This window comes from Rhododendron vialii, chromosome 9a, assembly GCF_030253575.1.
Source record: "Rhododendron vialii isolate Sample 1 chromosome 9a, ASM3025357v1".
In the NCBI taxonomy this organism is placed as follows: Eukaryota; Viridiplantae; Streptophyta; class Magnoliopsida; order Ericales; family Ericaceae; genus Rhododendron; species Rhododendron vialii.
In genome coordinates this window covers 11,668,826-11,683,311 of record NC_080565.1, presented here as the reverse complement: position 1 = coordinate 11,683,311, position 14,486 = coordinate 11,668,826, and the positions used below count along the sequence as shown (strand labels likewise).

General features: G+C 39.4%; 1 protein-coding gene and 1 non-coding gene across 2 annotated transcripts in view; one reads left to right on the top strand and one right to left on the bottom strand.

Moving 5' to 3' along the window:
- Positions 1-14,486, top strand: part of LOC131302026 (mediator of RNA polymerase II transcription subunit 23) — a 52,050-nt gene that overhangs the window by 32,602 nt on the left and 4,962 nt on the right. The window contains exons 16-19 of the mRNA XM_058328593.1: positions 1,027-1,172; positions 9,642-9,882; positions 9,976-10,747; positions 14,164-14,345. Coding sequence (XP_058184576.1) covers positions 1,027-1,172; positions 9,642-9,882; positions 9,976-10,747; positions 14,164-14,345 — 1,341 coding nt within the window. The remainder of the gene's footprint in view (positions 1-1,026; positions 1,173-9,641; positions 9,883-9,975; positions 10,748-14,163; positions 14,346-14,486) is intronic.
- Positions 2,953-3,060, bottom strand: LOC131302153 (small nucleolar RNA snoR100). The gene has a single exon (XR_009191627.1). It is a non-coding gene; the product is annotated as a small nucleolar RNA snoR100 (small nucleolar RNA).

Sequence of the window (14,486 nt, the reverse complement as noted above, 5' to 3'; positions counted from 1 at the left end):
AGTGTTGAAGTGTTTCATCATAATTTTCTATTTTTCTGGTACTTGTTTTTTCGGGAAATTTTTTTTTGTGAATTAATTTGATATAGTGTTTGAGGCGAATTTCGATGTATTGGGAGTTAAAAGGCCTTCGATGTGAGGATTGTTCTTGATTTACTTGCTTTGCGGATACAGTTATTTTTTCTGTGCGTAATGGAAGTATTGCTCTAGGATTTCTCACGAGCTCGTGTCTTAACTTGTTTTACCAGGAGTCACATACATTTTGTGTGACAATGGTATAACAGAGATGGTACCTTTCTTTTTATGAGCCGGGGTTTGTTTGTTTTGGAAAAGTGTGGTTATATTGATATCAGTTTCCATCGATTTGATGGTTTAAATTCATATTGTCAAGAAATTTTGGGGTGATCTTATCTTACAACAGGTTAAATGATAAGTTCAATGTGATCTAGATGATTAGGCTCTAAGGCTACTGTAATGGTCTTGTTCATAATTCTCCATGTCTTCAGTTGTTGGTGTTGTGTTTGTTTCCATGACCAAATCGGGGAAAATAGAACCCAAAGCACTAAAGCTTTTGTGCTTTTGGGAGGTTCTGCTGCACAAGATGAGTGCAGAGGTCACCATCCCTCAACAAAAGAAACAAATTGTTAGACAGAAGATGGGATTGCAAACCTTTTGGTGCTCAGTTCCATTTTTAATTTTATTTCTCCAGTGTTATTAGCCTTTCTGCTGCGGGGACCCACCCTCCATAATGTGTCATTCTCTTTGTTGTTTCCAAAAGGATGGCTTTACCTTACCATTCTCATATTAGGAACAATTGATTTGTAGCGTTTTTGGTTGTATTGTTAAGTGCTGAAGGAAGTTTAGTATGAGTACTATAATCCTAGAGGTTCCTTCAAAGCTTTCCCAAGTCAAGTCTACCTATGATGATGGATGCTTGTGCCTTAAGATTGATATTTTCATAACCTTCTTTATATACATATCAAGAGTTGGCTTCATGCTGTTTAATGTTATGTTACGGTGATTTTGCAGATCAATCTACTTGAGAGGCAAGAGCTTCAACAACGAGTCAAATTTTACCTTAATCGCGGTCCACCTGAGCACTGGCTTTTCTCTGGCATGTTCAAGCGTGTTGAGCTGCAAAAGGCTCTTGGAAATCACCTCTCTTGGAAGGAAAGGTGACGTCTTGTAGCTGTTATATGGTTTGCTAAACTGTGTACAATATTAACTGCTTGGTGTGTGATGAAGGTCATGCACTAGCCTTTACAGGGGAACCTTAGTTCTACAAGAAATATTTGGGTATTCATGAAGTATGGTTGTTGAAGATTTTAGGCAGTTTGTGTGCTGATTTTGTGACTGGATTATGGTCCTTGGCAATAGAGAATCTTTAGGTGGGCAAAAAGTACTAGTGCAATCAATATTGCCGATTTTGGGAACCGTAGTATTGTTAACGGTTCAAAGTGCTAATAATGATGTGCCATGAAGCTAAGTGCTTCTCTTGACGGAGTACCCCTTAAAAGCACTTCTCCAAAAGGCAGACCTATCCAACTGGATTTCCCGTTGGGCCGTGGAGTTGGCCAATTTCCGCAAGGTTGGGAAGCGAACAAGTTCTGTAATCATCTTCACCTTCTTTATCTTTATTGGGGCATTGGAGATGGTTAAGCAATATTTGATGCAAAGTTGTATTATGGACCTTTACTAGAGAATAGGGGCTTTTCCATTAAAGGTGTTTGTGGCCATCCTAGGTTTTGGTGGGAAGTGCAGGCCACACGAACGTTCTTACAATCGGGTAATCTCATTGGAGACGTGATGTAACTTGAAAAGCCACACAAAATAAACGAAAAATGCTGTCTACTTTTCTCAGTAAAGTAGATACTGTGGTACAAGAAAGGGGAGAAACCCAGAGTCTACTATACTTTTCTCAGTAAAGTAGATACTGTGGTACAAGAAAGGGGAGAAACCCAGAGTCTACTAGGGGCCTTAAATCCACAAGGAGAAAATAAGAGAATGAGGAAGAGGAAGAGGAGGGGAAGGGATACATGGCTGTAGCCCCCAACCAACTTAGGGTTTCTCATATCTTGACTTTGCTCTAATGACTTGAGTCCTATTTATTGGCTCTTCAAAACCCTAAGTGTACAATGACCAAAATAACCCTGGTTCTAAAATAAAATGATAAATCAGCTGCCATCCATTTTCTTGCAAACTCTTATCATCAAGAAGTCAGCAAGTTATTAATTGGTGTTGCCAGGGCAAGTGCGATAAGTTTTTGTTGGTCGGGTCCCGTGGTGGATTCAGGATTCTGATTTTGAGGGGCACAAAAGCCCAACCAAAGCCTATGGTATCAATGATGGATTTTGTACAAGATCGAGGTGTTGTTTTGTATTTTATCCAATAAATGTATTTACTAGAAAGTGAAGGGGACTTCTACATTGCACTGAACCGGTGTACTAATGAGTTGGAGGGAAATCCAGGCCATGTGTCTAGCCACATGGGTACAGGTGTAAAGGAAAAAAGATAAATCTCAAAGCATTATACAAAACTTTGTGTAGGAGGCAAAAAGAAAGCGGCCCTAGAGGATATAATCTTACATGAGGAAGTATGTATTTACAGGTTGTGAACAAGTGGGGAGGGGCACTTAACCCTTCTTGTCTTAGGTTTGGTCCATATGCCTCTTTGAATTGAATTGTATGGCTTAGTAGGCTTACCACTATTATGTCTTTGTACAGGGGATGGACCCCCTTAGAGGCTCTTTTAGTTTATTTTTCTTTACCAAACCAGCAAATGAGAGTGTATTTGCGGTCAGCTACATACAACACAACAGCAACAACAACAGAACCCATGTTGTCCCCAATCATTGAGGTTATGGGCGGAGGAGGATTGGAGACAGACCTAACCCTTGGCAATATGCATGAAGTGGATGCTCTCAGAATATCACTGAAACAGTGGCCCTCTTGTACTTGTTTTGCTGTGGAACCATGCCCACTAATCAAAGTCAAATAGCATGAGAGAGGACAGGGCTAGAGACCCAATTTAATTTCTGTGCATATTACCATGCTTCCTTCATTGATAGTCCAAAACATCGGTATGCACAACATGGGGTCAGCTACATAACCTGTTTTTTCTTCAGTTCGGAATCACACTCCAATTATTTTGGATAATTTTGCCTTCGTACATTTACTTTCAAACATATGTTCTATTGAGGGACAAACAGAGAAGTAAAAGGATGGTTTTTGGCTGTCTGCCTGAACCAAAGTGGAATTCACTCACTCCAGAGAAGTCCCCAAAAAAATGTTACATTTATTCACGAGAAATGATAGATTATACAGAATAGAAAGTGGTTTTCAGCCTAGTATGTTTTGCATTTTACAACTAAATTATTTGCCGTATCTGTTACTCATGCTGAAGTTTTATTGTTATTCCTATGGAAACATGTGATGTAGGTTGGTTTTAGTACACTAAGAGTATTGCCGTCACAATAAGAATCGTGATGGTTTTGAGTGGGGAAGCAAGACTACTTGGGCTAGTGCGCAATGAAGAAGAATGAAAGAATGAGAAAAATAAGAGAGAAAGAGTGTTTCACCCTCTCTCAACTGTTAAGTGATTTCTGCAAGGACCGCAGCCCCAAATACAATGATAGCAACCTCGATACTTCAATTCAATAACCAACTCTATTCATTAAAGGGAAGATTACATCCCAATCTATAATCCATAGAAAAGAGTCTTCTAATTCCTAGAAATTTAAATCATCAAGCCACATGATATGGTTCTGGATGTGGCCCAACTTTCAACCTTAACTTTTTCAGAGCTTCTTCGGATACCACTTCGGTGCTACTACTTCGGTGCAACTTCCAATACTGATAACCAACGAACAAACTTGACCACCACAATTGACCCTTGTCTGGAAGATTTTCCCTCGATAAGGAAGGCGCTCATCACTCTTGGAAGCTTGTTTATTGGTTACCACAAGAGGAAGGATAATGCCCATGAATTCATCTAATTCATCAAAATTTACCTCTAAATTAGCATCAAGGGGTTCACAAACCTCTTCATCGGCTAGTGGTTCAGTTCATGTGGTCTCCTTTGGAACTTCCTTTCCAACCAAGGCAATTGACTTGTTGGGGCATTGAAAGGATAAATGACCAAAACCATGGCAAGTGAAACATCTTGTTCTAGAAGTACTACTTGCTTGAGATGTAGATAAGATGCACTAGGACAAGAGGACTTGTTAGGATTTAAAGAATTTCCTTGTGGCTTCTCAGTAACCTTACTTTGACTCCCATCTACAAAAGTCCTCTCATTGCGGGTAACACTTTCACTTGTAGCCTTCATGGGAGTGTTCTTTTTCAAGTCTTCCTCCATCTGGTAAGCCACTTGAACCACATCTGCCATGCTATAGAGTCAACTAACAACTAAACTACAATAAATCTTTGTATCCAACCCTTGGTGGTACATTGAAATCATCACATCTTTACTCAATGGAAAATTTGGATCTGGTATCCAAGCTATAAAATCTTTCAATGTAAACTTCAACGGACATACTGTCTTGTATCACTTGTGTGAACTGTAGCTGAACACGTTGCTTGAAATTAGCTGGCAACAAGTATCAAGTCATTGCACTTTTCATGTCTTTTCACGTCCTCATGTTAGCATAATATGTTTCTTGTTATTCTGCCACACCAAATTCTAGCTGTTCCCTTCAACTTAGCCTCCACAAAGAATTTCTGCTCATCGTTAATAAGAACTCTTCAGGCCATGTAACCAACCAAGTAATACTTCCGCATCGTTGCTTCCATGAAAGTCTCCAAATTCTAGTTTAGCATCTCTGTCAACATCAAGTAATCTCTGATCTTCTTGCAATCGGTGTGGCCATTGGGGTGGCGGAACTTGTGTCATAAATTGTTGGGGTTTCTTGGAGAAGGATCCTGGAATATTTATGGTACCAAACTCTTGAGCAAAGCCCTCTCCGACAGGATTTTTGCCCATGATAACAGATGCCAATCTATCTAGTGATCTTTTTATCTCCAGTACATCATTAACCCCAGCAGCAATACTACTTTTTAATGTAGCGCCATCGCTCTTTAACGTTGCAACATCACTTTTCCAAGTTGCGACACCTTCCTGAGTAGCCTGAAGCTCTTCAGAAAGAGCGCCAACCTTGGAATTAAATTCACTAGTTGTCACCATTGTAGATGGATCAACTTTGAGGATGCAGGATTAAGACCTGACACCAAACTGATGTAGGACGATTTAAGAGTATTGCCACCTCCAATAATAATCATGGTGGTTTTGAGTGGGGAAGTAAGAATACTACTTGGGCAAGTGCGGAAAGAAGAAAGGGAAGAATGAGAAGAAGAGTGAAAAAGAGTGCTTCACCCTCGCAAGGGTTAGTCAATTTCTGAAAGGACCGCAGCCCCAAATACAATGACTGCAGCCTGGATACTAAAATGCAATGATCAACTCTATTCATAAAAGGAAAGATTACATTCCAATTTATCATCCATGGAAAAGACTCTTCTGATTCCTAGAAGTTTAAATGAAATGAACCTGTCAACGAACACATTTAATAAGATATGTGAATGAACCTAAATATAAATGAAGACATTGAATATGTGCACACCTAGAATCTAACAATGACTACGTGCAATGAATTAATATCATGTGTTTAATGTACCTAGATGAATATTAATGCAAGTACTAGATTCATGATGACCTTTGAACTACCAGCTACCATGGACACTTGTTTGTGATCCAAAAAGACTTCTCGATGCTCATGCTACCCATAACCTTTTGGTTTAGGCTTTAAAGCCTATGAGACTTATCTATCCACTCCATGGCCGTGTCGTCAACATCATTATTGTATATTTGATCACATCTTGGTCTGTTTAGTAACCCATAAATTGACAGTTGTGACCAGGCCTAAAATCTGCATATGTATCAGGCCAATGTCCACATAAATAGTGTTTCCACAGTTTCAACTATTTCCAAGATCATATACGAGTATTTAACCGTTATTCCCTAGGAATAGAATCTACTTTCCGACCCATTACAATCCAGTCAACATCTAAACCAAACCAAACCAAACCGAGCCTTACGTCTCAATCACTTGGAGTCGGCTACATGAATCCGTTTCCTCCATTGGACTCTATCAAGTGCCGCTTGTTCACACAGACCCATTATACTCATATCTTTGCGCACTACAGCATCTAATGTCAATTTAGGTCTACTCCTCCCCGTAACATTGCTACCTAGAGCTATCCTATCTGCTCTCTTAACTACTACATCTTCTGGTCTACGGTAGATATGTCCAAACCACCTTAGCCTATATTCCCTCAACTTCTCCTCTATAGGTGCTACACCTACCATCTCATGAACTGTTTCATTTCTAATCTTGTCTCGTCTAGTCTTACCACACATTCACCTCAACATCCTCATTTCTGCTACACTCATTTTGCTCACATGTTTCTTAATAGACCAACATTCTATCCCATAAAGCATCGCTGATCTTATGGCAGTTCCATAGAATTTTCCCTTCAATTTTGTAGATACCCTCTTGTCACATAGTACACCAGTAGCGCTTCTCCACTTGAGCCACCCCACTTGGACCCTATGGGTCACATCATCAGCAATCTCTCCATCTCTACTAATAATTGAGCCTAAATACCTAAAATGATCACTCTTTGGTATCTCCTGGTCTTGGATCATCACTCTTTCTTCATGCGCACTACTGGTACCACTAAACTTGCGCACTATATACTCAGTTTTACTCCTACTTATCCGAAAACCCTTTGACTCTAATGCTTCTCTCCAAATTTCTAGTTTCGTATTAACACCTCTAGCGGTTTCATCTACGAGGACAATGTCATCTACAAACATCATACACCATGGAATATCCTCTTGAAATTGTCTAGTCAATTCATCCATAACTAAGGCAAAGAGGTATGGGCTCAGGGCTGATCCTTGATGCAATCCTACGGTGATAGGAAATTCACTCGTTTTCCTTACTAGTGATCTAATGGTAGTGACGGCACCTTCATACATGTCTCTAATCACCTCGATATACCCTTTGGTCACTCCTTTTCTCTCCAGAACCCACCATATGATATCCCTAGGCACCCTATCATAAGCCTTTTTTAAGTCTATGAAAACCATATGGAGATCCTTCTTCTTTGCTCTGTATTTTTCTACCAATCTCCTTAATAGGTAGATAGCTTCCATGGTTGATCTTCCTGGCATGAACCCAAACTGTTTCTCTGACACCGTAGTCACCATCCTCAAGCGATGCTCAATAATTCTTTCCCACAATTTCATCGTATGACTCATCAATTTAATACTTCTATAGTTGTTGCAGCTTTGAATATCCCCTTTATTCTTATAGATAGGTACTGAGGTGCTCCTTCTCCATTCGTCGGACATCTTCGTAGTCATAATAATCTTGTTGAACACCTTCGTCAACCAAGTCACCCGACTCACCCCCAAGTCACCTAGACTTTTCCACAATTCAATAGGGATACCATCTGGTCCTAGGGCCTTACCCGGTTTCATCATTTTTAAAGCTTTAACCACTTCGAACTTTTGTATTCTTCGATAAAACTCATATTCTATGTTCTCGCCAGGTACATACACTTCCTTCCCACCAAAGCCTCCTTCATGTTTCTCGTTTAACAACTTATCGAAATACAACTTCCATCTATCCTTGATCGCCTCGTCTTTCACCAACACCACCGAATCAATATCTTTTATACACTTAACTTGAGAAACGTCTCTAACTTTCCTTTCTCGTAGCTTAGCAAGTTTATAAATAATCTTTTCTCCATCTTTACTATCGAGTCTAGCGTAGAAATTCTCATAGGCTTTCAACTTAGCATCCTTAACGGCTTTCTTAGCTTCCTTACTAGCTTGCTTACAGACCTGAAAATTTTTCACATTCCAATCCTTTTGCCACTTGTTAAAGCATTCCTTCTTTGCTTTTACCATGGTTTGAACCTCGTCATTCCACCACCATGTCTCCTTAGAAATTGGACCTTTTCCCTTCGACTCGCCAAGAACTTCTTTTGATATTCTTCTAATACCATCAACTATCGTATTCCACATATTGTCACTATCGCCTTCCACTCCCCACCGTACTTCTTGAGACATTCTTTCCTTGAATACCTCTAGTTTCTCCCCTCTTAGGCCCCACCATTTAGTCCGTGGGCATCTAGTTTCCTTTCTCCTTGTATTATTCCCCTTGAGACAAATATCTAACACCAAAAGTCTATATTGTGCTACTAGACACTCTCCGGGAATAACCTTACAATCCTTACATGTCAAGCGGTCTGCCCCTCGAGCAAGAAAATAGTCGATTTGGCTTCTATTGCTCCACTCTTAAAGGTAATTAAATGTTCATCTCGCTTCCTATAGAGAGTATTCCCAACTATAAGGTCAAAAGCTACCGCAAAATCTAAAATCCTCCTACCACCTTCGTTAAGGTCACCAAATCCAAAGGCACCATGTACCTTCTCATATCCTTGCTTATGCACTCCCACATGACCATTGAAATCGCCTCCTATAAATAGCTTCTCCCCAAAAGGTATCCCTTGAACTACGCCATCCATTTGCTCCTAGAATTGCTCTTTAATAAGATCATCCAAGCCTACTTGGGGTGCGTAAGCACGAATAATATTAACTATACTCTCTCCGATCACAAGCTTAATTAAAATAATCCGATCTCCTTTTCTCATTACCGTAACTACCGAATCTTTCAGGTGTTTATCTACTACGATACCTACCCCATTTCTATGTCTATCCTTACCCGTATAGTAAAGCTTATAACCTGTGTCCTCCATCTCCCTAGCTTTCTCCCCTACTCACTTAGTCTCCTGAAGGCAAGCTATACTAATCCTCCTCCTAAGCATGGTGTCAACTAGCTCCCTGGTCTTACTCGTTAATGTCCCTATATTCCAAGTTGCTAAACGAATCCTATAGTCCTGGGCTAGCTTCTTTACCCGCGCTCGTCTAGGCACGCGTGAGAACCCTTGCTCACTTATCACCACACCCGGGCGCCGGTGTGGCGCCCCTTGCTCATTTTTCGAAACACCCGAAGGCAGGCACAACGCTTCGCTTAAAGGGAATGCCCTAGCATGTCTCGTAATCATATTTGGATTCATGTCATAAAGATCTGACGGGTTTTTTTTATGTGCTGGCTGTCAGCTACCTAACGCACAACCCTCCTCCTTTATCCGGGCTTGGGACCGGCTGGGAAATAAAGATAAGACTCTAAGCACGAACCAGGCGGAGTTACAATCCAGTCAACATCTACAAAAGGAATTTTGAGGACAAATAATTGACTATTTGGTGCATGGTCTGGTCAAAAAATATATGTGATGGTCAATTTGGTAAGTGACACTGCATGTGTTTAATCCGAGTAATCTTTCTCTTTCATGGGAAGATGAGAAATGGCCTGTCTTCAAGGAGACATTGACTGTACAGGTTTTGAGGGGCGCTGAATGAATTCGCCTTTCATTCTTATAGTGGCATATACATCGTTAAGGGTCCCTTTCATATATTGCTGTCAATCAAAGCATTGATAAGTATTTCCATGGGATATTTTTATTTAATGTTCATAAATTCCCTTTTTATGACCTTATTTTTATTTTTTGCTCTGGCAGGTATCCTGTATTCTTTGACGATATCGTAGCGCGTTTGCTTCCGGTTATCCCAGTAATCATCTACAGGCTTATTGAAAATGACGCCACAGACTTCGCTGACAGAGTACTACTGTTGTATTCTACATTTCTTCACCACTATCCTCTAAATTTTACATTTGTGCGCGATATTCTTGCATATTTCTACGGTCATCTCCCAGGAAAGCTGATTCTCCGATTGCTAAATGTACTGGATCTTAAAAAGGTAAAAACCCTCTCTCTCTCTCTCTCTCTCTCTCTCTCTCTCTCCTTTGGTCGTTACTGCTGATTCATTGATTGCTTTCTGTTTTCCTCACAGATCCCATTTTCTGAGTCATTTCCTCAGCACATTAACACATCAAATGCTGCCATTTGCCCACCATTGGACTACTTTGCAACACTTTTATTAGGACTTGTCAATAATGTTATTCCTCCTATATATAATAGCTCAAAATCTGGCTCACTGGGGGAGGCATCAAGTAATTCCCTCCGTGCACACAATAAGACATCGGCGAGTTCTCTGGCCGGATCCACAAATGTTTCTGAAGGCCAGAGAGCATTCTATCAAATCCAAGATCCAGGCACACATACTCAGCTGATCCTTGAAACAGCAGTCATAGAAATACTGTCCCTTCCTATAACTGCTTCTCAGATTGTATCATCACTAGTTCAAATCGTTGTGCATATACAACCAACCCTTATCCAATCTAGCAATGGTCTTCATGGTGCTCCTAATGGTGTTGGTCAAGGTTCTGTTTTACCCACTTCCCCTTCCGGCGGCAGCACTGATTCCATGGGTGCGAGTAGATCCACTCCTTCAATCTCCGGAATAAACACCTCTAACTTTGTTTCCCGAAGTGGCTATACCTGCCAGCAGTTATCTTGTTTGCTCATCCAATCTTGCGGTCTTCTGTTGGCTCAGCTCCCAATGGATTTTCACGTACAACTCTATATGGAGGCATCACGAATAATAAAAGAGAGTTGGTGGCTCACTGATGGTAAAAGGTCACTTGGAGAACTAGATTCTGCCGTTGGCTATGCTTTGCTTGACCCAACATGGGCTGCCCAAGACAATACGTCAACTGCCATTGGTATTTGCTTGTTTCCTTTAGCTTTGTACTGATCTGTTCCATATACACTCAGATAAGGGCAATAGGCTCGTGTCCGACATGTTTAGTTAGACATTCACCTACCAAGCATATTGTGTAATGATGAACTTATCCTAAAATATGCATGGAAGTCCTAGATATTGCATTAAAATGCCATTTATCCTACAAAATAAAAGAAATATATAATGAAATACATAGTTCTTCTGTGTCCCCATATCCTCAAAATGGAAATTAATAGATCCAATACTTAGACACGTACCCGTAGACAATACCAGTACCCGATTCGATGCAACACAGGTACTGATAAACTTTGCCGTCTATGCTGATAACTGGTTGCTGATATTATCTTTCTCTATAGTTTATACTTCTTCGTTTTCCTTTTCATCCACTTGTAATCAATATGCCATCGGCCAAACTTTTCCTTTTCTTCCATTCTTAGGTGTAAAATAAGCTGGCTCTCATTTTCCCTACAACATCATATTGGAAAATGAGAGCCTAGTTGTAGACATAAATTTTGAACCATAGAGTTTAATCCACAATTTGAAATCTATATCCCAAATATCCATTGTTCAAGCGAACAGTGTTAATTGTTTATTTGTAGGCTCCTATTTCCGATTTGGATTTCAAATTGTTAATTACATAGTACGAAAGTAAAACCTCCAATTAGTGAAGAATAAAGAACAAGAAAAGACAAGAATGATTTAATTTTATTGATGATTGGGGTTTAAAACCCTTGTTTACATCAAAACGGATATTTAAATAGGATACATTTAGAGGGATTGGAACCCTTTACCTATCACTTGGTATGTGCAACCCCGTTCCATTAACTTTTTCCACTTTTTTGGTTTTGTCCTTATTTGAATTTTTTTTCGCATTTGTTCGTTTTGCGCCAAATTTTTTTGACTTTTTGAAAAGTAATTTTTTTTTTACTTTTACCCAAATATTTTGAACAATGACCACTTTTAAGTAAAAAAAAGTAGATTTTTTTTTACTTTTTCTACTTAAAAGTGGTCATTGTTCAAAATATTTGGGCAAAAGTAAATTTTTTTTACTTTTCCGATTCGTCTCATCAAGACGAATCAAAAAGTCAAAAAAAAATTGGCGCAAAACAAACAAACGCGAAAAAAATTCAAATAAGGACAAAACTGCACCTTTTTTTTAAAGTGTTAGTGGAGCACTTATCCAGGTCTTCGAGGCTTGCTGAAGATTGCAAGTTGTAGTGAGCGAATAGGTTGCTTGGTTGTTCAATCCCTTTAGGTGTTCGGGTTTCAGCCCATTTTGGCTTTTCCTTGGTTGGTAGCTTGCCAATCTCGGCTTCTTCTCTCTTTTAGGTCTTGGATTGGCACATGATTGTTCTTAATCTTTGTTTAGGGATATGATGCTGTCTAAATCCTTGTTCCTTTTCGTCTTTGTACTTATTCAAAGATTAATAAAATTTTCTTTGCCTTTCAAAAAAAAAAAAATTAGTAGGTTACTTGGTCGTTGTAGATTGCAGAAGTTTTGTTTGAGTAGTGTATCTTCTCTCTCTTTTTATCTTCTACATTGACGGGAGAAGTGATTCTTGTATAGTTTCTACGTTGAGGGGGAAGAGATGTATGTATAGCTTCTACGTTTAGGGGAGAAGAGAGATCCCCTTCGTTTTATGATGGACCTCTTATTTATAGGGGCTTCCTTCATCAAATGCTTGGTCACCAAATAATTCTTTTGAATTTGAATCGTTGTTGCCAGGATAGGATGCTATCTCATCTTAGCTCCTCAGCCTCTTTCAATCAATGTTCTAAAAGTCGCTTGGCGTTCGTCACTCGGTCAACCACCTTCGAGCTTCGAGACCTATTAATCGCCGATTATTCGGCTTGTAGCAATTAGTTAGGTTTTTATTTATTTATATATAAATACTCCCCAATGACAACTCTTATAAAAAGTTGAACATTCATCTATCAATCCATCAACATCAATTGTTTTTCAAATATGACATAGAAATCTCTCATTTACAGAAAACTGTTAACATGATTATAATACCAGGTGGTACTGGGTATGGGCCGTTCATTTATTAGTCACCTACCAATTATAATAACTTTATTTATATACACCAAACAATACTACACTTCGTGTTAAGATTTAATAAAAAATATTACTACACTTTGTTTCCAGAATCACTAACGTGTCAATATGGGTATGGGCTTTTCAAAAAAAAAAAATGTTCAAGGTCGGTGGAGACGTGGAGTGAGAGGAGATCTCGAATTTGAGAGAGAGAGAGGCGATAGGTGGCTCGGAGATCTCGTGTTTTAGGGTTTCACAGAGATATGACAGGCGACTCCAAGATCGATCAATCGATGACTAAGTGTTGAACAAGCCCTAAAAACTGTGATTCGAAGCCCTTAAACTAGTATGAGTATATAACAATTACACCCCTTGATTTTCCAAAATTATAGATTTTACCCCTAGTAATCGCCTAATAGCCAACTAATCGCCCATTAACCGATTAATCGACTAATCGCCGCTAGACGCCGACCAACTAATTGCCGGTTAATCACCGACTAAGTCTGATTAACCTCCTGACCTACTAATTCAACCGACTAGGCATTAATCTAATCGGTTAGACCAAATTTCCGATTAATCGGCAATTAAATCCTTCTTTTAGAACACTGCTTTCAATTTCAAATATTGGTTACATCTGATGGCATCCACCTTGGAATATTCTTCTCTTGGGCTCTACGTATTATTTGATTTGAGACTACGTTAACCCATATTTGATTTGTAGGCCCTGCGAAATGCGGACCCTACATGGTTCAACCAATTTGTCGAGCTGCTACTTCATCCGCAGGCCCATATACTCATAGGCTTGTTGGGTTAACATGCATTTAGGCTCTTTATATGCCATTTAGTCCGCAAGCCCAACATATGATACATTGATGATGTGCATCAATCTTTTGTTCAAATTTATGTGCCAAAACTAGTAGTCACAGATCATTGTATGTTAGAAATTTATCGTGCATGTGACAACTCATCAGTATTTTTTTTCTGGTCACAAATTTGGCTGATAGGAAAACAATCTAAGGGCTTAATTCTTCTGCTAAAACATGTTAGCAGTGAGTCTTAATTTCTCTAGTGATCGAATCAGAATCGTTGTGGAATTCAAATGTTTTCAATTTTTTTCAGCGTACATAAATTGTTCTCTCAAGTTTCACAAGTGAGATATTTGTTTGAGTTCACGACTTGTTCTTCTATCCCAATAGACGTAATCTGTACATTGTGGGGATGCTGGTGTTCTTCTAGGACTGATCAATTGAAGATCATCACCATGAAGCGTTGCGTGTTCAGGGACAGTTGTTGCTTGCATTTTTATTGTTGTTTTTTGGTGATCCTCTGATCCTGTAATATACTTGTATCATTGCCAGGTAATATTGTGGCCCTGCTGCACTCTTTCTTTAGTAATCTTCCACAAGAATGGCTAGATGGAACACATCTCATCATTAAGCATCTCAGGCCAGTAACATCAGTTGCTGTGTTGAGAATTGCATTCCGTGTTATTGGTCCGTTGCTCCCAAGATTGGCCAATGCACATGCTCTTTTCAGTAAGGTATGCTAGCCATTCACTTCTTCTAGATTAAAATTTTCTATTTCAGCTCTGGTATTCAGCAATGTATTTTATCACCAACATGAAGCCTTACTCGGGCAGATTGACCTTCAATATTTCCAGGCATCTGTGAGATGATTCTTA